The sequence below is a fragment of the Hippoglossus hippoglossus genome, chromosome 23 (genome assembly GCF_009819705.1).
Source record: "Hippoglossus hippoglossus isolate fHipHip1 chromosome 23, fHipHip1.pri, whole genome shotgun sequence".
Classification (NCBI taxonomy): Eukaryota; Metazoa; Chordata; class Actinopteri; order Pleuronectiformes; family Pleuronectidae; genus Hippoglossus; species Hippoglossus hippoglossus.
In genome coordinates this window covers 9442335-9465824 of record NC_047173.1, presented here as the reverse complement: position 1 = coordinate 9465824, position 23490 = coordinate 9442335, and the positions used below count along the sequence as shown (strand labels likewise).

General features: G+C 39.7%; 2 protein-coding genes across 3 annotated transcripts; one reads left to right on the top strand and one right to left on the bottom strand.

Moving 5' to 3' along the window:
* Positions 1 to 91: 91 nt before the first annotated feature.
* Positions 92 to 5666, bottom strand: LOC117757347 (ras-related protein Rab-19-like). Its single transcript, XM_034578398.1, has 4 exons — positions 4860 to 5666; positions 1779 to 1962; positions 836 to 939; positions 92 to 748 (listed from the first exon to the last, which is right to left on the bottom strand). Exons 1-4 carry the CDS (start codon positions 5052 to 5054, stop codon positions 566 to 568), a joined length of 666 nt encoding a protein of 221 aa, XP_034434289.1. The 5' UTR covers positions 5055 to 5666; the 3' UTR covers positions 92 to 565.
* A 1057-nt stretch (positions 5667 to 6723) lies between these two features.
* LOC117757346 (tetraspanin-8-like) lies at positions 6724 to 14930 on the top strand. 2 transcript variants are annotated; one of them, XM_034578397.1, is made up of 9 exons: positions 6724 to 6959; positions 8195 to 8260; positions 8767 to 8880; positions 9368 to 9442; positions 9548 to 9643; positions 11931 to 12017; positions 12261 to 12320; positions 13054 to 13137; positions 13233 to 14930. In XM_034578397.1, exons 1-9 carry the CDS (start codon positions 6879 to 6881, stop codon positions 13335 to 13337), a joined length of 768 nt encoding a protein of 255 aa, XP_034434288.1. In that variant the 5' UTR covers positions 6724 to 6878; the 3' UTR covers positions 13338 to 14930. The 2 variants fall into 2 exon arrangements, with proteins under 2 accessions (XP_034434288.1, XP_034434287.1); XM_034578396.1 differs by having other exon boundaries at positions 6726 to 6959; positions 9545 to 9643.
* Positions 14931 to 23490: the final 8560 nt, after the last annotated feature.

Below are 23490 nucleotides of genomic sequence, written 5' to 3'. Positions count from 1 at the left end.
ATTGTATGAACTGTATGAATGAGAATGAGTTACCATAAGTGGCTGAAAACCTTTCTTCACAACCTTTGCTCCTTGTAAAAATTCTTGTTTCCTCCTGCGCCGTCATGCAAATTGATCAGAATCCACTTAGAGCCCATTCACGGTCTAATACAGATATTTGTGAAGATGTAGAACACAGTCAATCACTGGAGGAGATAAAACAGTCCAGATGCAGTTGATGTAAAGGAAATTGTTCTTTATGCAACTTTACCACAACACTGATCGCACCCGCTCGCCACTGTCTCTTAGTCTCTCGATGGCGAATGCGCCTCGTCGTAACGTTGACTCTCTCGTCCTTGCAGCACCAAGTGAGCAATTCTCTGATTCTCTTCACGTCACAGAAAAGTACATTGAATTCATTTTTCAATACTTTTCAATATTTGTCTAATTCTTGGAGGCCTTGGCCTCAACAATCTCGCTCATTGTTGTATTTTCTTCTGTTCCTCTTCTCCAAGATTTACAATTGAAGTGCCCTTCATCTCTTTATTTCCAACCTTTTATCTTCCCTGTTCTGTCCACGTCCGAATCAGCAACACGACTTCTTCTCTGGGGGTTCGTAGGCACTGACTATGCCGTTAACCGGCCGGGAGTCGGCCCCGAGGAGAACCCGAGGTGTGCTCCTCAGGTCTCCCTGGTGGATGTTGAGGCCGTTGCGATAGATCAGCTCTCTGGCCATCATCATGAAGGCCTCCGCCACGTTCTGACTTTCCTGGACACAAAGGTTGGATAAAAAAAATATGAAACAACTTCCAAACGTCACCTCAGTGTTTGATACGTGTGCGTGAACAGTCATTACCTTTGCCGATGTTTCTAGAGCAGCGAGGATGCCTCGCTCCTTTGCCAGATTGCAGGCATCTTCAAACAGAACCTGACGCTCCGGCTCCATGTCACATTTGTTACCTAGATAGAGACAATCAGAGCACAAAGATGGAAACTTAAGATTCTTCCTAACACCGAACACAGGGTTGTATCACTGAAGTTGTTCTGCATTTTAATACCTTCTGCCAAGGTGGTTATGTTTTGTTTCTGCGTGTGTTTGTTTGTTAGCAGAATTACGCAAAAACTACTTCCATGACATTTTGTGGAAGCGTGGGGCAACCCATTAAATTGTTTATTTGCTGATCCAGGAATTTGTCCTCTTTCTTTAACACTGCGACATAGAGCGTCGATTTCTCAGAGCATAATTCATGGATCCTGATGAAAAAATATTCGGCATGTAACATTTTGTGGAGAAACAAATACAAATCTGGATGTAGTAAATTTAAATATGGTTTCATAAGGCGCCTTTTGGGTCTTGGTGGAGGTAATTGCTCTACTGAGTGCCATTCTGGTTATTAATGCATGTAGTTTACACACTTAGCGCAACACCTGAACAATTTCATTGTATACACTGAACACATACAGTATAATACGCATTTTTTCAAGTAATTTCAATATGATAAAAACTCAAATTTGACTGTGAACCCAACATTTAAATCAAACAATTATTGCAGCACATACTGTTGTGTTTGTGTTTGTGTGTGTGTGTGTGTGTGTGTGTGTGTGTGTGTGTGTGTGTGTGTGTGTGTGTGTGTGTGTGTGTAAATTCACTCTCTTGGAGGTATTTTTCAGTACATACTCATGACCAAAATAATAAACTCCATTTAAATTTAGAAAATAGATTATGAGGGATACAGGGCTTGTTCCAACTTTTCACTTTTCACTTTCACTGTATTCTCAAATGTTCACATCAGGCTCACCTATGAGAACCAGCACCACATTAGTTGCCCCGTACAGCTCCACCTCCTTGATCCAGTGTGTCACCGAGTCAAAGGTCGAGCGTCGCGTGATGTCATAGGCGATCATGGCGCCGTGAGCGCTGCGGTAGTAGCTCTGGGTGATGGTACGAAACCTCTCCTGACCTGCCGTGTCCCACACCTGGATCTGTCACACACACACACACACACACACAAACTGTGAATCAGCTGTAACAATCCCTTGAATATATACTGTATATACACATAGATGACTGAATGTATGGCTCGTACACAACAAAATTAGATGATGGGGCTAAAACCACACACACATACACACACACACACACAAAACATACAAACACACACACCTGCTTGGTCCCTGAGCATCTCACAGACCATGTAAGCGTGGTAACAGCCGTCATAGCAACCAATCCAGACTCACCAGCTCAACCTACTTCTTTTCAATCCCATTGTGAAAAGGTTTTCTTCTATCTCACATTTATAACATGTTTATATTCAGATATGTAAAGTATAGTATGATGAAGTATATTTTTGCTGCTTACTTACTCTTTAATGAACAAGTTGTAAAAACAAAAAACAGAATAATAGTAATAGTAATAGTAGCAGTTGTTATTGTAGTAGTAGTAGCTGTAATCGTAGTAGTAGTAGTAGTAGTAGTAGTAGTAATAGTAGTAGAAGTAAAAGTCCTTGCAGCAGTTGTAATAGGAGTACAAGTAATAATAATTGGCACATGGCACAGATAACCATGGATACTCGGAGAGCGTTCACTTCTGTATTTCGGTCTCAGGTGGTTTCCATTTTGCAGCCTCGGGCTTCAAACCGTTCGTTACAATTGAGGTGAAAGGAAAAACCTGCAGCTCCTCATTGTTTGGTCTCTTGAATGCTTCACTGTCAATAACCTGCATGTCCTTCATTTTACTGTTTTACTTTAACTTTTACACCCTGTGTTGGGGATTAATAATTGACAGAAAACAATTGAAGTGAACATAAAAAAGGTATTTGGGCTTCATGAAATGAGACCAGGAAATCATAATGGTTATAAATCAGGGGCGGTAACCTTCGACACATTAGTTCTCGTAACCGTCAACGCTCAACAATTTATGACGCTGACTGTGTAAGCATTTCCTCCTGCGTCAAAGTTCAGTTGATCACGTTTGTTTGGAAGAGAAAGCACGCCTTGCATTCTTTATTTTCTTATCCTCCAGTCACCGAACTGGCTTGTCCACAAAACAATACAGTTTCTTTAGGTGTGTTTATGTGCGGGTGTGTGACGCCCTGTGGCTGCAACCAATCCACAAACAAACCTTTAGCCAATGAATGGGGGAAGAAAAGGCACTATGAAAACAGCAAGTGATTTATTTTATTTGACCTTTGGGCTTCCTTACCTGTAGCTTCAGATACTACAGTGATAACACATTGATCAATATAGATAAGTTTGCAAATAAATGATCAGTGAGTTGGGGATGATAGGAAATGTGTACGCCTGCATTTAACTGTTCATTTTCCATTTAAATAGTTTGTAAGCGCTGCACAGGCTTAAAGCGAAAAATAGAATATTACAAAACTGAGTAAATAGAAACTATAAACTTAAATAATTGAGAGTTAAAAGACTGCAGGGTAGGAGATGAAGTCAAGGTCTCAAACTCGACATGAATTTATAGCCAGAGAGAAGAAGTGGGTCTTTGGTAAAGATTAAAAGTTCTCAGGGGCTCTGTTGTTCTGATATGAATTAGTTTTGTGCTATTTGGGCCTTATTCACCATTTACCACATGAACCACTTTAGGTTTACATCCAGATTACACCTTGACAAGAGCACCGCATGTTTGCCAAAAAAGGCTAACATTTGTTTTGGGATATTTGAGCCACATTTGCTATTGAGCCACTCGAAGCTCACATAAATTTAGTTTGGGCCACTAGAAGGTTTAGGGCCTGAAGCTATATGTCGTGTCATGACCCGACAGAGAGAAGTCACTCCTGGTTTTATTTTTACACCTACAAAAGCTCCAGCACAGAAACCTGACGGACAAGTTCTTCGTGTGCGAACCTCGTCTGACCTGTCTTGGAGTTTGTTGAACCGATTTTATCAGAGAAGGAAGACTCACTGTCGTTCTTATAAAGATAGAGAAACCATTATGTTTGACTGGAACAATGTGTTTGCTCATTTTTTTAGATACTCCTTAGCCTCCTTTCAATCTCTATTTGAAACACATATTTTAATCATTTTAGTTTCATTTTGTTTAGTTTTTACTCTTTTGTCATCTGTAACATTTATATTTTTGTAATTGTGCTCTAATTGCTTTAAATTGTTCGTCTTTAGATCATAAATCATCTTTTAACTGTGTTTTAAAATGTGCTACATAAATAAAGTTTATTATTATAATCTTCCTGTTTTCCCCTATAATTTAAATTCAGTATTCGACCCAAACGCCTGCATCCATGCAGTGTCATTGTCAGAAACAGTGGACTGAACCACACATGATAATGATAGGGGACATGCAGCATGCATCACTGGAGCTCATCAGGGTTCATGGTGATAAATTAAAAACTTTTTAATGCCACATTAAATGCAGTTTATTAGCCTTTTCATAGATGGTGATAAAATATGATGGAGAACCTGTTCAGGGATTATTAATCCCAGTATAAAACAGAATTTCTGGATGCCTGGTATAAAACGGATGGATGGAATAAACAAATTTTTTAATTCATTGAAGTTTGGCGAAAGTTGACACTTCCTTAGCTGTAGCAGCTATAGCAGCAGTGACAGCCCTCAGTTATATATGAAATCATTCTATAACCAAATTTACTGCGTTTATAGTTCGGACTAAGGATAGTGTTTTTTTAGGGTCTGCTGATATGACTCTCATTTGCATAACTGACTTGTTGTAATTGCCCTTGCACTTCCTATGCCAAACCTTAACTTCCTATAGTCAACTGCTGGAAGGCCCAGTTTTAAGGGTAGATTTTTGAATGAATGAATTATTAAAGCTGTTTATATCACAGCTGCTGTGTTGGGGAAACGTCTAACTCCCTCGCCAACCACTGCAAACACAGTACAGCACCAACCTTCACTTTCTTCCCCTCGACGTCCACGGTGCGCACGGTGAAGTCCACGCCGATGGTGTTCTGCTGCCTCTCTGCGAAAATCCCAGACTTGAAATTCTGCACCACGCAGGTCTTGCCCACGTTGGAGTCTCCGATGAGGATGATCTTGAACAGGAAGTCGAAGGAGTCATCATGCTCGGGCCCTGGGGTCTGCATGGTGGTTACAGAGGGGGGGGGGGGACCCTGGAAGAAAAGCTCCTTCCTGTGTGCTGTGTAGATGCACTTGCCCGGTTAGGATTTTAAAATGCTGGGTTATTGGAAAGGAAATGTAGGAACCCCACTGCTTCTCCTTCCAGGCTAGATTTCCAGCTGCAGCTGCTCATGTGGAATGTAAAACCGGTTTGACTTTGTTTGCCGAGATGCAAAAAGGCTGCTGTTCACAGGTCAGACATCACCTAAGAATCCATTTAAATGTTAAAACTCGTCCTTTTTTAAAATACTAACAACTCTGTCTTGTAATCCTGCATTGTGTCCGTCTCTGGGCCCGTCTCCTTCTCAGGTGTTGACCCACTTTGCAAAAGAAAGCATGAACACACATCCCATCCTTCTGTCAGTCAGAGAGAAAAAGGGAACTTCCTTTAGATAAAACAGGAATTTAGAGATATAAACACCTCCTGCTGTGTGATCCACCTGCTGCTCCCTCTCCCACGTCAGTCTTCTTTCCTGTTCTCTCTCCTTATGTCGATCTCTCATCAGTTTTTCCAGTTCTCACGGCCGTACAGCCTCCCGTGTGTTTCCTCCCAGCACCTGTGGTAACAATAGAAACCTGCCCTACCTGTCCTGCCAGTAGCCCAGCCCCATTGTCACAGGTGCATCCTGGGAAATGCAGTCATTGTGGCAGGGCCTCTGTTAAGCTGTTTCTGTCCAAACTCTCACATCCTAATTTCAAATTCTGTTCTATATGACAACATTTACAGAAGATATTGAGCTATAGGCATAAAATTCAGCTTTGTTACTCCATGTAGAGGGGGGGGACATCAGGTGATCAACCAGGGGGCAGCTATTTTCCAGTATTGTTTATAGGGGGGGAACAATACCAACACCGAAATATAGGTGTGGTGAAATCTTACGCCTGTATATTTTCAATATGTTTGGTAAATTCATTTGTTTTTAATCCAATAAATGAATAAAACATGTTTGATAAAATAAGTTGTCACTGAATATGTGCTGTCAGATATTAGCGATTTACAGCAGCTGGTGTATGAACTCATTTTCCATTAAAACTAAATCTTAGATAAGAATATATGTTCTTGGTACGGGTTCATACGAGGGGACTGGAGATGTCATGAGGAGCCATGGTATCGAGGTCCTGTAGATACCGGTGCTCGACCAATCACGAGTCAGTCTCAGCTGTCAGTCCTGACATTTCACCCTGTTTTTATAGCAAATGGTAAAGATTGCATTTGAACAAACAGTGTGATACGAACTACCCACAATTACAGACACTATCTTTTATTGATGTGTACTTGACCTAGTTTGGTCCATAGTCCATCCATTCATGGAGGAGGTGGGATTTATTAAATGTTCTGCAGCCAGCCATTAGGTGGCGACCTAGATGCTTTGGCTTCACTTTTTGGGGAGCTGCCCTGTCGTCCATCTTTATATTCACGTCACCCTACACCAACGTAAATTTGTGAATTCTCCGAACCAAATAATGAATAGTAACATTTAAACCTTCTAGATGGTAAAATTATGACCAAAGTGACCACAATAAGCACAACCACTGCACCTTTAATGATTCTAGGATAAATTGTTTTTATCATGGCAGATTCTCGTACAAGTAATCCCATTGATGGCGATATTTCCGGCTGCACCTGAAGGCAGCAGCGCTCCATCGTTATCCAGGACATCGCGGTGACGTCACAGTGACGTCCTGTGCGGCTCCATCGCCACACTCGTCCTTTACTGAGCTTCCAAACACCTCGGATCCGCGATCCCTGTTCTGTATGTGAGCGGCTGACGCTGCAGAGACCCGGAGACATGCAGCGGAGCGCGGTGGTCGTGGTGGCGGACAAAACCACCCTGAAGAGGCCGTTCATCTTCGCCAACGCCGTGCACATGGTAGGGGCATGGAACCTGCACAACCACCAGGCCTGCGGATCGCTTTTTCACAGCCCGTGTTTATTTATATACATGTTTACATCGCTGCTAAATCATCAGCCCGGTCCACAACCAACCCCAAAGCGAAGGGTGTGCGTCCCAGAGAGGATGCTGCAGCGCCTCCATTCCATCACTGGGACGTGATGTCAGCAGCACGTTATTTATGCCACTTTATTTAAAAAAAAAAAAGCTTGCACACACATGAACATCAGAGCAGAAAAAAAGACGTCATGTGCATGCCTGGTATGTGCATTCACTCACAACGAGCATCATCCTCTGTCCCACAATGCATCTCCGGCTGATTGTTCCCAGAATGCTCATGTTTACAGTGGGTTTGTGAGTTTAGAGTCGTGCTGTGTAGGCCTCGTTTTGGTTGTGATGCTACAGCCCTGTAAGGAAAAAGGTATCCTGGATTATAGGGCTGGAAATGATTTCAATAAAAATGTGCACATCAATTATTAATCTATAATGATCACATTGTTATTATTTTTTAAGTTGAAAGACTTTTTGCTCTGTTGTGGTTTTAAACTCTTCTTTATGGGCTGGACTTTTCTGTTAAACTAATATTGGGACGTCAACCTCCGCTAAACAGTTTTGCAGTATTACAGCAGCAAGAGTCTAAATAGGCATCAGTAAGTAACAAGTTACATGCAATACTTAAGGTGAAGTATATAGAAATATGGAAAAAATATGCATGTAATTAAACTAATATATACAGTGTAAAGACAGAGTAAAAATATGTGCAAATGTGAGAATATGGGTGAGAATAATTATATGATTATAACCAGGATTACGCTAAAACTACTCAACTGATTTCCATGAACTTTTTTAGAGGGGTGCTGCATGATCCGAGGAAGGATCAGGATATGCAAGACAGGACGTTTTTTAACATTTTTATGCATTTGTGCAATGTGTTGCCGATCCAACTAAAATCCAGATCTAGTGAATTTAAATGTGGTTTCATGAGGGGACTGTTGGGCCTTTGTGAAGGATATTATTGTATTTACCAGCACTAATCCTGGATGAGTACACAAACGAGTTCACCACAAGGTAGCACAAACATTTAGAGGGGATACGTTTTCGAGGCCTGGCTGAATAACATTTACCATTTGGATAATGCGGATTTAGAAACACTTATATTAATTCCCGCCTACTGTCTGTGTAACCTTAAACACTTTCATGTCTTCCTCCCAAAGGCGCTGTGCTTCTTCATGCTGACAATGACGGTCGCTTGGCACAGAGACCTCGTGCAAACCGGCAAAGTAAGAGACCGTCTTCTGATTGGATGAAAAACAATAACTCCCAAAGCAGATATTATTATTCACTGGAGCCAGAAATAAACTCTGTGTTGTCACAGTTTAAAAAGGAGCAAAGGGATTATCCACAAACTGCTCGCTCTTCCCTCCGTCAATGTTACCTGAACAAGCTCTAGCTTCTGTTTTTCCCATACATTATTGTATTTACTGTGTAAGAGCTGAACTCAAGCCCTCATGTCAACAAGCATCTGCCTCTTGAAGTGTCCTTGGGCTAGACAGTGACTTATCTTCCCGTGCTAAGGGGTATATAACGTTCTGTAGCTAACCCTGACCTCCGACCCTTTTTGTAGCCGTGCTATCTCAGCAACACGTCCATGACAACAACATAATATTAAAGTGTAAGTGAATATATCTAAGATTAGGGTTTGTCTTAGATATAGTATTGGTTAACCTGATCCACAATTTAATAAGAAAAAACATTTCTGAACATTTATGTTATTTTTCCTCCACAGCTGGTGTCCAGTGTCTCTGTGGTGTTGATGTACGTCATCGAGATCGGCTGCCTGCTGCTGTCAGTGCTCGGCATATTCGGAGCTTGTAAAGGAAAGAGATGGTGTTTGATTCTGGTAAAGAAATAAATAGACCTTCCCCGTGTTTGTTTAGACTGTAAATGAAGATGGACGACGTGTCTCCACTTCCTCCCACTATCCGGAAATTAAGCTAAAAATATCCTGCATACAAACGCTGCCGTCCTGTGCATTTGGACCCAGAGACCTCCATCCCCTATTGCAGCAGCGATCGGAGGATGGAGGTCCCACAGATACACAAGCTTGACCAATCACGAGTCGGTCTCAGCTGTCAATCAGGATGTTTCACCACGTTTTTTTATGGCATCAAATAACTAATTGAAACCATCTTTGAGAAAAGTGTATTTGTTTATGCCCAACACTGCAGCCAGCCACCAGGTGGCGATCATAACTTTTTGATCTCACTTTTTGGTGCACAAAATTTTAATATCTTATTGTTTCTTAGACTTATTGACCAAAGTGTGTGTCTGTGTTGAGATGTGTTTTCTACAAATGATGCTTCTTTCTCTTCTCTTGATTTCTGCAGTATGCGACTGGGATGGCCGCAGCCAGTCAAACAATAATTGTTAGAACAGCACTAAGTTACCAAGATCTCTACGAGGTACAGTATTGAAACAGTACAGTTGTGTAAATAGACGGTTTAACTACAGTATGTGTTTATTTGCAAAGACCAGTGTTCAGTATGATTCCCCCCCCCCCTCAGAAGCGGGTGGTCCGTGAAGAGAACAAGCTGCTGTCCATGATGCCGCTCAGTGCAACTAACAAAGCCAACAGGACCCTTCTGTACAGTATTCAGGAAGAAGTAAGCAGCGATTTACATGTATTTTTTAAATGCAATGTACATTGGGTTTGAGAAATAATCAAAACTCCTTCTCTTAAGCACACAGTTAAATGGTGGGTCCATATGTCTACAAAATCTACACATCTTTTATATATCCTATATACATAAACAACATATCCAAGATCTGGCCTTTGGAAAATTACTGGTTAGCACCAATTCCAACATCATAGACCTATTTTCATCATAACCCCGGCCATGAAGGTTACGTTTTCATCTGCGTTCCTCGGTTTGTTAGTTAGCTGGATTACGCAAAAAAATACTGGAAGCATTACCGCAAAACTGGGCGGAAGGATGTGGCATGGGTCAGGGAAGAAGTCATTCAATGTTTCGGTGTGAATCACTTTCTTTAACATTGCAGGATAGGACGTTTTTTCAACATTTTCATTGATGTCTCAGAGAATAATTCATGAATCTAGATGATTGGTTTCACAAGCAGAGTGTTGGGCCTTGGCGGAGGAATGTGCTCTACTCAGTGCTATTCTCTGTATATTTATGTCACACATCCTTCTTTCTGAACAAGTGCAGTGAATAAAGAAGCAAAACTATTTTCTTCACCACAGAATTAAACAGTGAGTCCATACATCTGTCTTAAAACGCTTTTATCTTAAATAACAAGACATCACCTGATGATCTGACCTTTTGAAAATGTCTATTTAGTCCCAAATCCCAACATTACAAAAATATAAGAATTATATTTTTATCAATACAACTTTTCTCAGTGAAAAAAACATTTCATGGATATGTGGCATTTCTAAAAGATTCAATGCATGACTCATGTCTGTAGTCCATGGTAATGGTTGTTTTCGTTTGGTTTTACTTTGATTTGCGGAATAATCATGCTCTCAATGGTGGAACTACAATGCCCATAATGCATTAGGGGGATTTTAACAGGAAGTCCCTTTGTTAGCTGTGGCCTACATCCTATTTTAAGCATGTTTAAATTGAAAAAACCTGACAATTACAAGTATGCAGAATTAGCAGTTGCATTAGTTGTTGTACATAGTGTTATCATGCATTTACAGACATATACATCACTGGAAGCCTGAAGACAATTTAAAAACATTTCGTTTTAAGTATTGTTGCTTTGTGTAGCAGCTTTTTTTCTGTGTTTTCCAAGTAAATGTTTTCAATTGACAGTGAAGATTATGAAATCCCCTGAATGGGCAAATCACAACGAATCTTAAAACGTGTGGATCACGTCTGTGTCTTTGGATTTGACTTGAGTTATGACGCCGAGGAGGAGCATAAATTCTGACGCAGATTGCTGCTCAGGCTTTGTCTCGGCCTCCTGAGGCAGAAAGAGACAAACTCCCACACTTGTAAGATGGAGAGTTGCCTGAAAAAGACACGAGGGCGGAGGGAAAAGAAATCTGAGGAGGCTGCTCGAAGAAGAACATCGACACACACTGTACTACACACATTTGCTGGATTTATCTAGAAGCTGTAACCTCCAACACGGACAAAAACACTCAAGTGGCAATCAAACCTGAATGAGGCCACACCTGCAGTATATATAGTATTTGGGGCGTGGTTAGACACGTGGGTGTGGTTTATTTTAAAGGGACATCACTCTGCTGTTTCAGATATGTACTGTTTGGGTGTCATTGCCCTTTGACCTGATCTTAGTTTTACTTTAATTATTCATGTGTTTATTTAGGATGTATTGGAAGGTGTCCTTTGGTGTCTCGAACGGTGCGATAAAATATAATGTATTATTTATTGTTATTATTACCTGCACCAACTAAAGAGAGGATGCATCTTTTGTGGGTACAGACAGTAGAGCGCACAAAAAGATGGACGACGCATCTCCGCTTCCTCCTGTTGGACAAAAATGTGGCTAAAATATCTTGGATACGGTTGCCGCCATCTTGGGTTTTAGAGGTCATTTGGAGCCAGATATCGGGCAGTAGTCGGACGTGTCGATAAACGCACTCAGACCAATCACAAGTCATTCTCAGCTGTCAATCATGACGTTTCACCTTGTTTTTAGAGCATTAAATAACTAATTTAAACCAAACTTACTGAAAATTGATATCAACATTTATTTGACAGGTAAAATCTACTAACATGGAGGAGGCAAAATTTATGACCGATACTGCAGCCAGCCAGGAGACATCAAGATGATTAGGCTTCGCTTTAGAGGATATGTCATTCCGTCCATCTTTAGTCACAGACTATGGACCAGATATTATATTGTATAATGCATTTTGTGTGTTTGTGTGTTTGTTTGTGTTTGTGTCACCTCCAGTTCGAATGCTGCGGTCTCATTGAAGGCTACAAAGACTGGGGCTCCTTCATCCCTGCCTCCTGTAACTGTCAGTATCCAGGAAAATGTGTGAGTTTCTCTCTTTATATAAACAGAAAATTAATAAGCACTGAGGTCCTGACGTCACACATTATGGACTAATATGATTATATCTGATAAGACTGATGCTCAAAACTATATAACAGAAGTAACCATGATGCTAAAGGAGCTGATTCTTTCTTCATATTCATTAATCATTATAGAATTAAAGTTGCACATGTAATATTTTATTTTTGTCATGTTGTGTGATGGGATTTTGTGAATCTTCACCAGATTCGACTACGGGGCAGCGCCACACTCGGGGCGCCAAAGAACCAGTATGTTTATCAAGAGGTGAATAAATCTGTTTTAGAAAATTACAGAGGCTTGAAAACGGTGGCACTGAAGTTCAGAACACAAGGACAAATTACAAAACAACAAAAAACAAAACACAACAAATTATAAAACACAACAGAAAACCACAAACCAACAAAATATGAAACACAACAACAAAACACAGCAAATCAGGAAACACAACAGCAAACCACGAGATACAACAAATTATAAAACACAACAACACATCATAAAACAAAACAAAAAGACACAACAACACATCATAAAACAAAACAAAAAGACACAACAACAAATCATAGTACCCATCAAATCACAAAACTTTCCAAATTATAAAGCACAACAAATTACAAAACACAAGAAATCATGAAACACAACGACACAACACAAAAAGACACAACAGCAAATCACAAAACACAACAAATTATAAAACACAACAGCATTAACACCGGCTATCGACAAGGCTTGTAGCTGATTGGATGGACGCACTGTCCACCTGCATAGTGATTTGTTGTTGTGTTTCCTTTTCTGTAATTGTGTTTCCTTATTTGCCGTTGTATCTTCTTATTTGCTCTCATATTTTCATATTTAGCATTGTGTGTTCGTATTTGTTGTTCTGTTTTCTCATTTGCCAATTGTGTTTTGTGAGGGCCACCGTACATAATGGTCCAGTAAACTCTTACCCCCTCGGAGATTTTCACTTCCTCACAAACCTTCTCTCTTTTCATTCCCCCAGCCTTGTCTGCCGATTTACGTCACTGAACTGAAGCTCGCGTTCTCGTTGACGATGGCCATACAGTTTGGAAGCGGAGTGTTTTGGGTACGTTTTTATTTTCCCCCTTCACATAGTCATATACTTGCCTGCGCCTGTTGCTCCCCTCGATCTGACCTGTGCCTCCATTCTCCGTCCTGCAGATGGTTTTACTCGTCATGAGCATCAAGCTGATGGGGCAGATCAAAAGAAAACAGGAGTTCATGGCTCTCCTCTATTCTAACAGATACGTCCCCGGTGCCTTCTAGTAACCTCGTACCTTTTAATACGTATTTGCAATTACTATCTTGTTTGAATTTGCACATGTAAACACGTTACGCTGTATATCATAACCTGGCTATATTTTACGCTATAGCGACATATGTTAAATTATCATTTTCATAGTGTTAATGCATGTATGCGATATTGAGAAATAATCTACATGCATAAGATCAATTTCAAATGATTTTTTATTGCCTTACTGCTGTGAAAACAATGCAGTTTAATTAAATTATCTAATCTTTAATAATTGTCACATGCTTTCTCTTAAGATTCTGTTCTCGCTGACTATATCTAACCATTTGTTTTTCTGGCATTTCATTATTTACAGTAAAGTCGTTTTCAAACAAATGTCTGCAGAACTGGGTCCGGACTTTCTACGCAGCAGGAGATTCTCCGCTCAGACACAGAGAGTAACGTATTCATTCCACTGCGGAGATCACGTGTTTTTGTTTACAGCGTCGGCTCCTATTACCAAAAACTCTATTGGCATCTTTGTCAGTGTATTGCGGCGCTTTTTCATCCTGAGATATTTGTATTTCTTTCGTATTTTTATCATTTTTGCGTCCATCGCGCGTAAGAAACGTCACCAACACGCCCACTCGCTCGCGGCGAATCCTGTGGAGGATCTCCTGCTATTTCCGCGCTCAGAAATTTGTGTTCTCGCGTTCAGCCCCCTCTGGAGAAAGTCCCGAGAATATCCGCAGTTCAGTGCACGTCTGAATGCTGCTTATGCATCGTCTCATCTTGATAATATACGTTCTATATGCATCGCCTTCACATCTGGACACATCTGTGTGTCTTTGTAAAGCCAGATATTAATCCGATCACATCTACTGTACCATGTGCACGGAAAACGTTTTATGTTTGTCAACCGGACCAATTCTTTCAAACGTACGTCTCCAAATCGTCTTAAGCACACGCATTGAACAAACCAAGCACTCGAGCAACAAACCAATATCTGATATTAATAATCCTAATGTAGCATCTTTCTTAAAACAGTGTTTACAAAAGTGCTTTGATTGAAACATATAATGATTTATTTATTACGGAGCAATGTATTTTCTCGGGTAAATAATCAGGTCAGACAAAAGGAATGAGTCCACGCTCTCGTTGGGAGGCCAGGATGTCTCGATGCCTTGTGCATTATATATATATCTGAAAACTTCCATCACTTAATTCCATTTGTTTTTCCTTAAAGCACATGTAGTGGGTAAATGATATGTGAGGAGAGAGGGGAGTCTGTTTGGTCGCACATCCAGTAGACAGGCCTGTAAATCTTCAGTTATTTCTGACGCAGAGGTTGTAGCGTCCCGACTGACGACGCCGTTACGCCACGCCGCCCCCAACACAACCGGCTGCAGTCGAAATGCCCTCTCTCGACTTATGTATTGTCAAACGAGTTTCATCAGATACAGCGGATCCGATGTCTACCTGTGCACTTTAACCATTAATGCCTAATATACAGTATATGTTCTGTAAACTATGGTATTTTTGTTTCTGTCGAACACTGTTTTTCTTATTTATGGAATGAAGTCGTGTAATATTTTGTAAATAGGAATAAACAATGTGATTCTTGTTTCGTTGATGTCTTGGCTTTTATTTTGAAAAGGACATTCCAGCAGCTTAAAATCTCTTAAACACTGTAGTCTCCACGTTGTCCCACAATCCAGAAATGAAGCCAAAATATTCCGGATCTGAACTCCGGCATCTTGCGGATTTGGAGACAGAGACATCCATCCCTCAATTGCAGTAGCGATTGGAGGATGGACTTCCTTACGATACTCGCGCTCGACCAATCACGAGTCAATCTCAGCTGTCGAACATTAATTTCACCACGCATCAAACAACTAATTAAAACCAAACTTACTGAAAAAATGTGCACTTAAACAAACAGAACTGACATAAACCATCTTTGAGAAAAATGTACTTGACATATAGCTTTTGATTTAATGTTTGTTTTTTGTTTAATTTGAAGAGTTCTGTTAACTTTGACGCATTTTAGGTTTCACAGCTAAAAACCTTTTTCGCTTTTGTTTATTTCCTGCCGTGTCAAATTTTAATAAAGGAAACTTGAGACCTGGGACATGTAACTGCAGCTTTGGGGGGCTGTCAGGCCATCCATCTTTATATGTCGTCTTTGGTTGCACCATGCAACTACGTTACATAACTCTTTTTATTTTAATTTGTTTAATTTGTTAAAAAATGTGTTTGTTTAATGTTATTTATCTTTCTTAATTATGAACAAATTAAATCCCTACAAAAAACATTTTTATTTATACATGTTTTTTCATGCTACAATACATCTTCATGCAGTTTGCAGATTATATATATTGTGTATGTAGTAAGGACGTCATATAAGAGATGAAAGTTACTGTCAAAATACAAATATGCAATATCTTTTTAAATATGTAAAATTTTAAAGATACAAAAAAGATACAAAACAACAAAATAGAGACATTCTAGTTAAAGCTCTAATATGTCAGTTTTTCTACAGACACTTTTTTTTTTAACTTTATCTTCTCAACTTACAATATGCCTGATTTTGCTGTTTGTGCAAAATTACACATGTCACTTATTGGTTACTTCTATCTTGAACTAATTTATAATACACATGGGGCTTCGGCCTGATATGTAGTTCATGAATTTGTTTTATCATCTTGAGATTTGAAATAATGAAATTCTCAGACTGGAGTTGCCTTTGAGTCTGTATAATAGTAAGCTCTGCAGCGGTTACACAACAAGCACGGGTGCTCAAAATGGAACTGGCCGCAAGTTCACAAAAGCCAGAACTTATACGAAGAGGCGTTTCATAAAACATAATCTGAAAAAAAGACATGAAAGACATGAGATCATCATCTGTGTCTGTCCGTCCGCTGTAGCAGTTGGAAGAAAACATCACCAAATAAGGGCATGCACCCTGTTTATCAAGGTCATAGCAGTGAGACACCGCCAAATAAGGGTTCCATCCTGTCAGGTAGACAGTATCACAGCAGTGAGACACCTGGTCAGGGGGATTTCCAATACCTTAGACACTGGTCAGTTGAATTTTCCACTACACATCTTTTTCTGATTATCACAAATAAAATAACTTCAGTGTCTTACCATTTCCTCACAGCCCACAATTTCACCAGTGTAAGGTAAAAAAAAATTGTATGTCCAAGTACGACAACCATTAATACAGACACAGATGAGAAATAAGTGGATGTTACAGGCAGCTTGTAATATATCATAGATACTGCTTGTTATCAATGCTTTTTTTGTGTTAGTGTTTAGCTGAATGTGCTGACATGATGATACAGGTTTGTCAGTGTAAATAGCAGCTACAGATGAACTGGAGAAATCAGGGGGCCCAGCTGAAGTTGTTGCTCGCTTTCACCTCCGGGGTTCAGACCACCGCACTGGTCCTCCCTCTTATTCATCTGACACAAGATGAAAATACACAACACTGCCGACAAAGCCTGAAGGACAGTGAGACAGAGATGCTTATTTATTCCTTATTCAATACTTTGTTTGGAAGCTGCAGTCTTCAAAGGAGACTGAAGGGGTCAGTAAAGACAACAGGAATGTGGTGACAGGTTGGAAATTCAAATAAAGACAGAAATGAATAATTAATTAATTCCATTGAACTACAGAGTCATTATTAATATTGTTAAAAACACCTATATTTCTTACCATCACAGGTCTGCTATGATCAAGGTATATTGATACATGAGGCTGAGGAGTATTAAAGACAGAAATGTCTAAAAAGCTGACGAGAACAACAATGGAGTAAAAACAAATCCTTGTAATGTCTTTACTTTACAGGCAATATGGCCAAAAATTAAGCGATAAAGATAAAATGTTCTTATCAATCAAAATCAATAACTATCACGATAAATGTCACATTGTATGAAAAGTGTTTGATAGAAAGAGGGAACATGTGTCATGACACAAACTTACATACCAAGAAAAATATGAATGCCATCATCACATGCAAAACAGTTTGCAGCATGTATACATCCTCAATCAGGAATTGAAGGCATGGCTGAAAGATGAGAAAAATCATACGGCATCGTCACGATTAAATAGGTTTGTTGGTCAGAATAATAAGAGATTAAACAGGGAAAGTTGTGATTTGATGAGAAATAAAATTGCAATTTAATGAGAAAAAAGTTGTCACATTATGATAATACAGTTGCAATTTAATGAGAAAAAAAAGTCATTACATCAGGAGAATAAAGAAAAAACATATTTTAGTAAAATTAGCAGTAAGCAGCACCCGTCAAAGCTTATTGTTTCTTTGAGAAACTACAACATTGTTGGTCAAATTACACCTTTATTTTTTTTTTATTTACAATATTCTAACTTTACACTCGTAAAATAATAACTTTATTCTTGTGAAATTACGACTTTATTATTCCCGTAAAAATGCAGTTTTCACTTTGGCAACAATTAAAAATCGTGCTCAACCTGTCCATGTATAAAATAAATCATTTTCTTCATTACCTCTTTATATATCATGATGGGCTGGTCATTGGTCCTTTTTTCAAAGAGCATGCTGTCATTTGGAGCTGCCACCTGGAATACACAGGTATGAAGTATTAGCTGAATGCTAACAGGTGATGCTGCAACTTGAACATTATTAGCCATACAAGCTTGGTACATAAAGGGAGTTTGAGTTCAGGCTCACACAGGGTTCAGTGGACTGGTCAGTGCACAGGCACAATTCTGGGATGTCGTAGCCCCAGTCCACGTAGCCCTGTTCCAGTCCACAACACTGATACTAGGGGAGAGGACACATTTTAAATACATGAATAAGAGACAATCAATATTCTGTTATTATTATCACTTTCCAAAGGTGTTGTCTTACCTGAGGCTATGAAATCTTAATATAACACACCATTTATACAATTCAGCCACCCGTGCCAGACTTGGCATAGCATATCCGCTATTTAAAATAAGATACAAAATATTTTGGGTTGCTGGAAAAACGTAAAAAAAAATAAACTTATTAAATAAATAAATTATGACAATACATTAACATTCATGCTAACCAATACATACACTTCTAAAGACTTCAAATATTTTTTTTAAGCAACAAATAAAAAAATGTAGCCCATAAATTGAGAGACAGTAATACAACATTATTATATATTATTTTCATAGTTATTCTCGGATGAGGACATGTGGTAAGTGCTGGTTGTCTAACATAACTGGCACCGACACTGGGACACGACCACATGAGATGTAGAAAAATACAGTCGTCGTAATTTTGTCTACAACTTCGAAGCCCCAAAATATGGAAATTGGTGCATCGCTAAAATTAATTTTGTGTTAAGTTTGTCATTGTGATAGTTCAATGAAATGAATCTCAGTATTATATGTAACTCCAAACAAATCCAACAGCGTCTTTTAAACAAAGCTACAAGAATTCAAGAGTCAAACAAGAAGGTTTTCTCCATTGAAGAAAGGCAGCGTGTTCATGACCCACAAATCTGGACAAATCTGTTTGTATGACTAGTGTTTGCATGAGGAACATTTATACCTACTTCTGTCTGTGCTTCCTTGAGGGAGTCTTGAAAACTGTCACTAGTATGAACCAGTGATCCCACATTCAAAAGGACCTTCTCCCGGGCTTCAGCCAGCTGCACAACAAAACAAAGACATGTAAAAGTGACTCAGATTAACTAACAAAACTAAACTTTACCAACAGTAATGTTTTTTGAATTGATTTAATATTTGTTTCCCAGGGATTTACTGTGAGTCTACATGTGGATGAAGTCTGTGAGCAGCTTCTCTTTCAATTTGTATGGCTTATCTGACCCAAATAATCTTTAGGGACTCTTGTAACCTCCTTACTTTATCTTGATAACACATACAGATAAGTCCTGACGGATTGTATTTTATTTTTACTGAAAAATATATAAATAAAATAAAACAAGAAGTAAGTAGATATTCAATAAAGAGCAATACTGGATATCTTTGCAACATAGACTAAATATAATGATGGACAACATGTCTCTACTTCCTCCAACTATCCAGAATTTAAGCCCAAATATTGCAGGTACACAAATCGTGAGTCAGTCTCAGCTGTCAATCATGGAGTTTCAGCCTGCTTTTATAGCATCCAATAAATAATAAAAAAGCAAAGTTACCACAAAAATGTAACACTCCATATATCAGTGTGATAAGAACCACCTAAAAGGACAGACAACATCTCTAAAAACTACTCGGACTCCTGTTTTGTTATGTCCAATCCGCTAACATGGAGGAGGCGGGGCTTATAACCTATACTGCAGCCAGCCACTAGGTGGTGACCGAGATGCTTTGGCTTCACTGTTGGCGAGCAGTCATGTCGTTCATCTTTTCCTGTTTCTGTTTCTGTGTTAACTTAATTGGGAACGCAGTTTTGATGCACCCTGTCAGCTTATGTGGTTTGTAGCTTTGACGCCTCATGTGGAAAAATGCATTGGGTCTCAAACACACAAAAGGACAACAGATTTTATAGTCAATGTTGTAATACCTCAGATTCACCGGTCGTCACATTAACTCCAATTGCAAACATGAACAGACTAGCCAGGATCATTCCAACTGCAAACTGGCACACAAACATACAGGCATAAGCAATCAAATTCGGGAAAACACTTAAGAACTCTGTTGCGCTTTAGAGCTGTTTACTACTACTACTTGTACTACTACGAAAACTTTTTCCATTTACCCACCAAAATTAGCGCCCACATCTTCTTTTGGCAGGCACCAAACAGACCAATAATGGCCAAGAGCAGAGGTACTATGAAAAAACCATAACTGCAATAGAAGCCGAGCTGCATCTGTGGAGAAACCTAACAGAGAACCGTGTCAACAGGCATGGTGAACACTGAAAATACCTGAGTCTGTTATATTAGAATATCAATATCAATCAATATCAGAATTCTGCCATGTATGGTGCAGTTTATAACAACTGGACAAGTGGAAATGCCAAGGTCAGGTTAGATAAACACCTACTTCACACAGAGCACAGTTATTCCAGTACTTTTACTGCAGCTTCACTTTATTCTGTCTGGTGAACTGAAATACGATATTGTATGATATGGTCAGAGTGGATTCACAATTGAAATTCACTCTTTGAGCTGGTGTTAGAATCCGTCCTGAAAGATCCAATGACAAGTGGTCAGCTGTTTGTCTGTTCATGCCCCCCTATGCAAATAAACATGTCATTTATGTTTGCGAAGACCAAATTCTGTTGTTTTTTACAGAAGCTGGATGATGTCCGGACCCAATTAACCGGACATCAACAACTTTGCCTTTCACATATGAAGAGGGGTGGCATCGAGGTAGATCAAGCAGGAGACAGGAATTAATGTATAAATTCCACTGCAGAAATCACGTTTTTGTTCACAGCACATCGACAGTTATGAACACAGATATTCGTTTTGTTTTTGTTGGCAATTCTACGGACAATCCTTTTGTTTTCTCACATGGGTTAGCTGCGACATTGGGGTGGAAATCGCATGGTAACTAACGATATGATACAATACACGATACATGGCCCACGATAATGATAATATCACGATACTCTGTCTACGAATAATCGACAATCGTATCTCATGAGTCAGGACGACGATATATTGCTGTATCAATATTTTGTTCCACCTCTACTCAGGACGGATGTTAATATCAGGTCCGAACGGGGGTCTCACTTTTTTTGTGAGTGTTTGTATTTATGACATCTCGTTCAGGCAAATAACAATAGCCTACTGACAGTGAATTACAAGTATTTAAACTAAATGCTTATAGATCAATAGATGCTAAAAATGTGCTAAAATGTGGTCACAGGTCATCAACAGTAAAGTAGAAAATGTAGCAGAACACACTTCACTCCATCATGCAATAAATGAGGATGGATGCTATACCTCCTTGTATCCGACGAGGTATCCGTGGAAAAACAGAATGTATCCCAACAGTATGGCACTGATGATCTGCAACCCCAGCAACACACACAGTACATTATTCATTCTATAAGTAGCACCTTTGATAAAAAGTAATGGAACATTTCCCTTTATGGTCAGACCATGTTTTGAGAAGGTGAAAAAGGTTAAGCATTTTTTCGTTTTTATTTAAAGGGCCCATATTTTACACCTTTTGGGGATTTAATTTGAGGTATCGGTACCCCTAAGATGATATATCAGTGGTTTAAAGTCGAAAAAAAACTGCTGCAATGTATACGTCTACGTTACTCCATACTGAAACGTAGTAACGTCTCGAATAGTAACTTTCTTAGGAGGAATGTCCACGGACACATTCTCTTCCTTGCATCCCTCCACGCTGCAGTGTTTCTTCAGTGTTGTTTGTTGTGGTTAGCCTGTGATAGCTAACAAGCTGCTAGCTCAGCGACATGTCTTCTTGTTGTCGCGTTCGGTGTGGAGGGGGGGGGGGGGTGGGTGGCGGTGGAGGTGACAGGGAGTGGGGGGGGGGGGGGGTACGGAGTCTGGACTGGTACCGGCTGGGTGTGGCTGACAGAAGAGTGCGATTCCATGACGACATAATACGGAGAGGAAGTACGAAACGCAGCGTTTCAATAACACATTTCTTTAATTAATTGTGGTTAATAAAATGAAGCGTCACATTTCCTGAGCTAAACGGAAGGCAGATGATCTGATGGAGTCGGATATGCAGCGGATTTACTTATCAGCTAAATCACTGAATAATCTCAACATGTCAACCTGCAACGCATCATCTTTTCTGTACTGGGCAAATAATTAAAACAAACACTTACCCCAATCAAACTAGTCACAGTGATGTAACTCCAATACAAACAGACTTTCACTTTGTCCATCTTCTCCCTGGTGCTGTCGATATATGTTGTAGATGCGGAGAGAGAGGAAGATAATCCTGCAGAAACTTCACATCTGGTTGATGTTCATAAATGGAGGAGAAGCCCGCCCTTGTTTTGACGAAAACCCTCTGGAGTGTGACTGAGCACTCTATGAAGGCTTCTTCCTCTTCTTCCCTGGCCAGCTTCCCAAACCTGCGGGTCAATAAGTGGTGGAGACAAAGAGCTTCAGTGGCCAGTGGAGCACAGCGATCTCAGTGTTATGTGTTATCTCACATATGTTTAATGAAATGAAGAAACACAGTGATGTGTGATCCTGTGTGTGTCCTCTTGTGTCAGTGTTCACTCTGCATAAGATGGACAAAAGCCAAAACTTTAAAGGGATAGTTCACCCAGAAATGAAAATTCACTCATCATCTACTCACCACTATGCCAATGGAGGGGTGGATGAAGTGTTTGAGTCCACAAAACACATTAGGAGTATCAGGGGTAAACTTTGTTGCAGCAGAATCTACAATTGAAGTCAATGGTGACCTATCTTCAGACGTAATAAGAAAAAAATGTAACATGCCTCCATACTGTGTCATCCAAGTGTCCACAAGCCCCGATATTCATATTCCACTTGAAACGGCATCATTTACAATGTGTCTTAAGCCTAAATGTCGGAAATGCTAACGTCCGCTAGCTTAGCTGAGGACATTTAGGCTTAAAACACAGTCGAATTTGAATGTCGGGGCTTGTGGACACTTCGGAGTCTATGAAAGTTTGCCGGAAGTTATGTAACTAATCTGGATCAAGTATGAAATGAAGCTCAGATTTCAACAGCTGCGAGGAGTGGGACTTTCACTCTGGAGAAATGTGTTCCTACTAACCCTACAAATCATTTCCAGTCAAGGCTGTAATTTTTTTTAATTCTTTTGTAAAACTGTCATGGCCTGAGTGAATGTCACAGAATGATTTACTTGTCATAATTGTCTTTATCTTTATGAAATTAACTCCCAGATGTTGCTCAAACACAGAGAAAAGAGATCCATCTTTTTTTTTGGAGTGTTGTTGCAGTTGATTTCACTGCTTCCTTTATTCTTCTCTTCAGGGAACTGTCACTTCTGCAGAGCCGACACGCAATTTATGAAAAAATAAGAGCCGATGGGTTGAACAATTAAACTTACACACATGAACAGCAATGAAGTAAATTCAGTGTCATTTTGACTATAAAATCTTCACAGCAGACAAACCAGGAAGGATGAACGCAAACTTTTCTAACTTCCCTCTGCACCATAGACTCGGTCTAATCTAAGCTCTGCACACAACCAAACAAAAATAAAGCA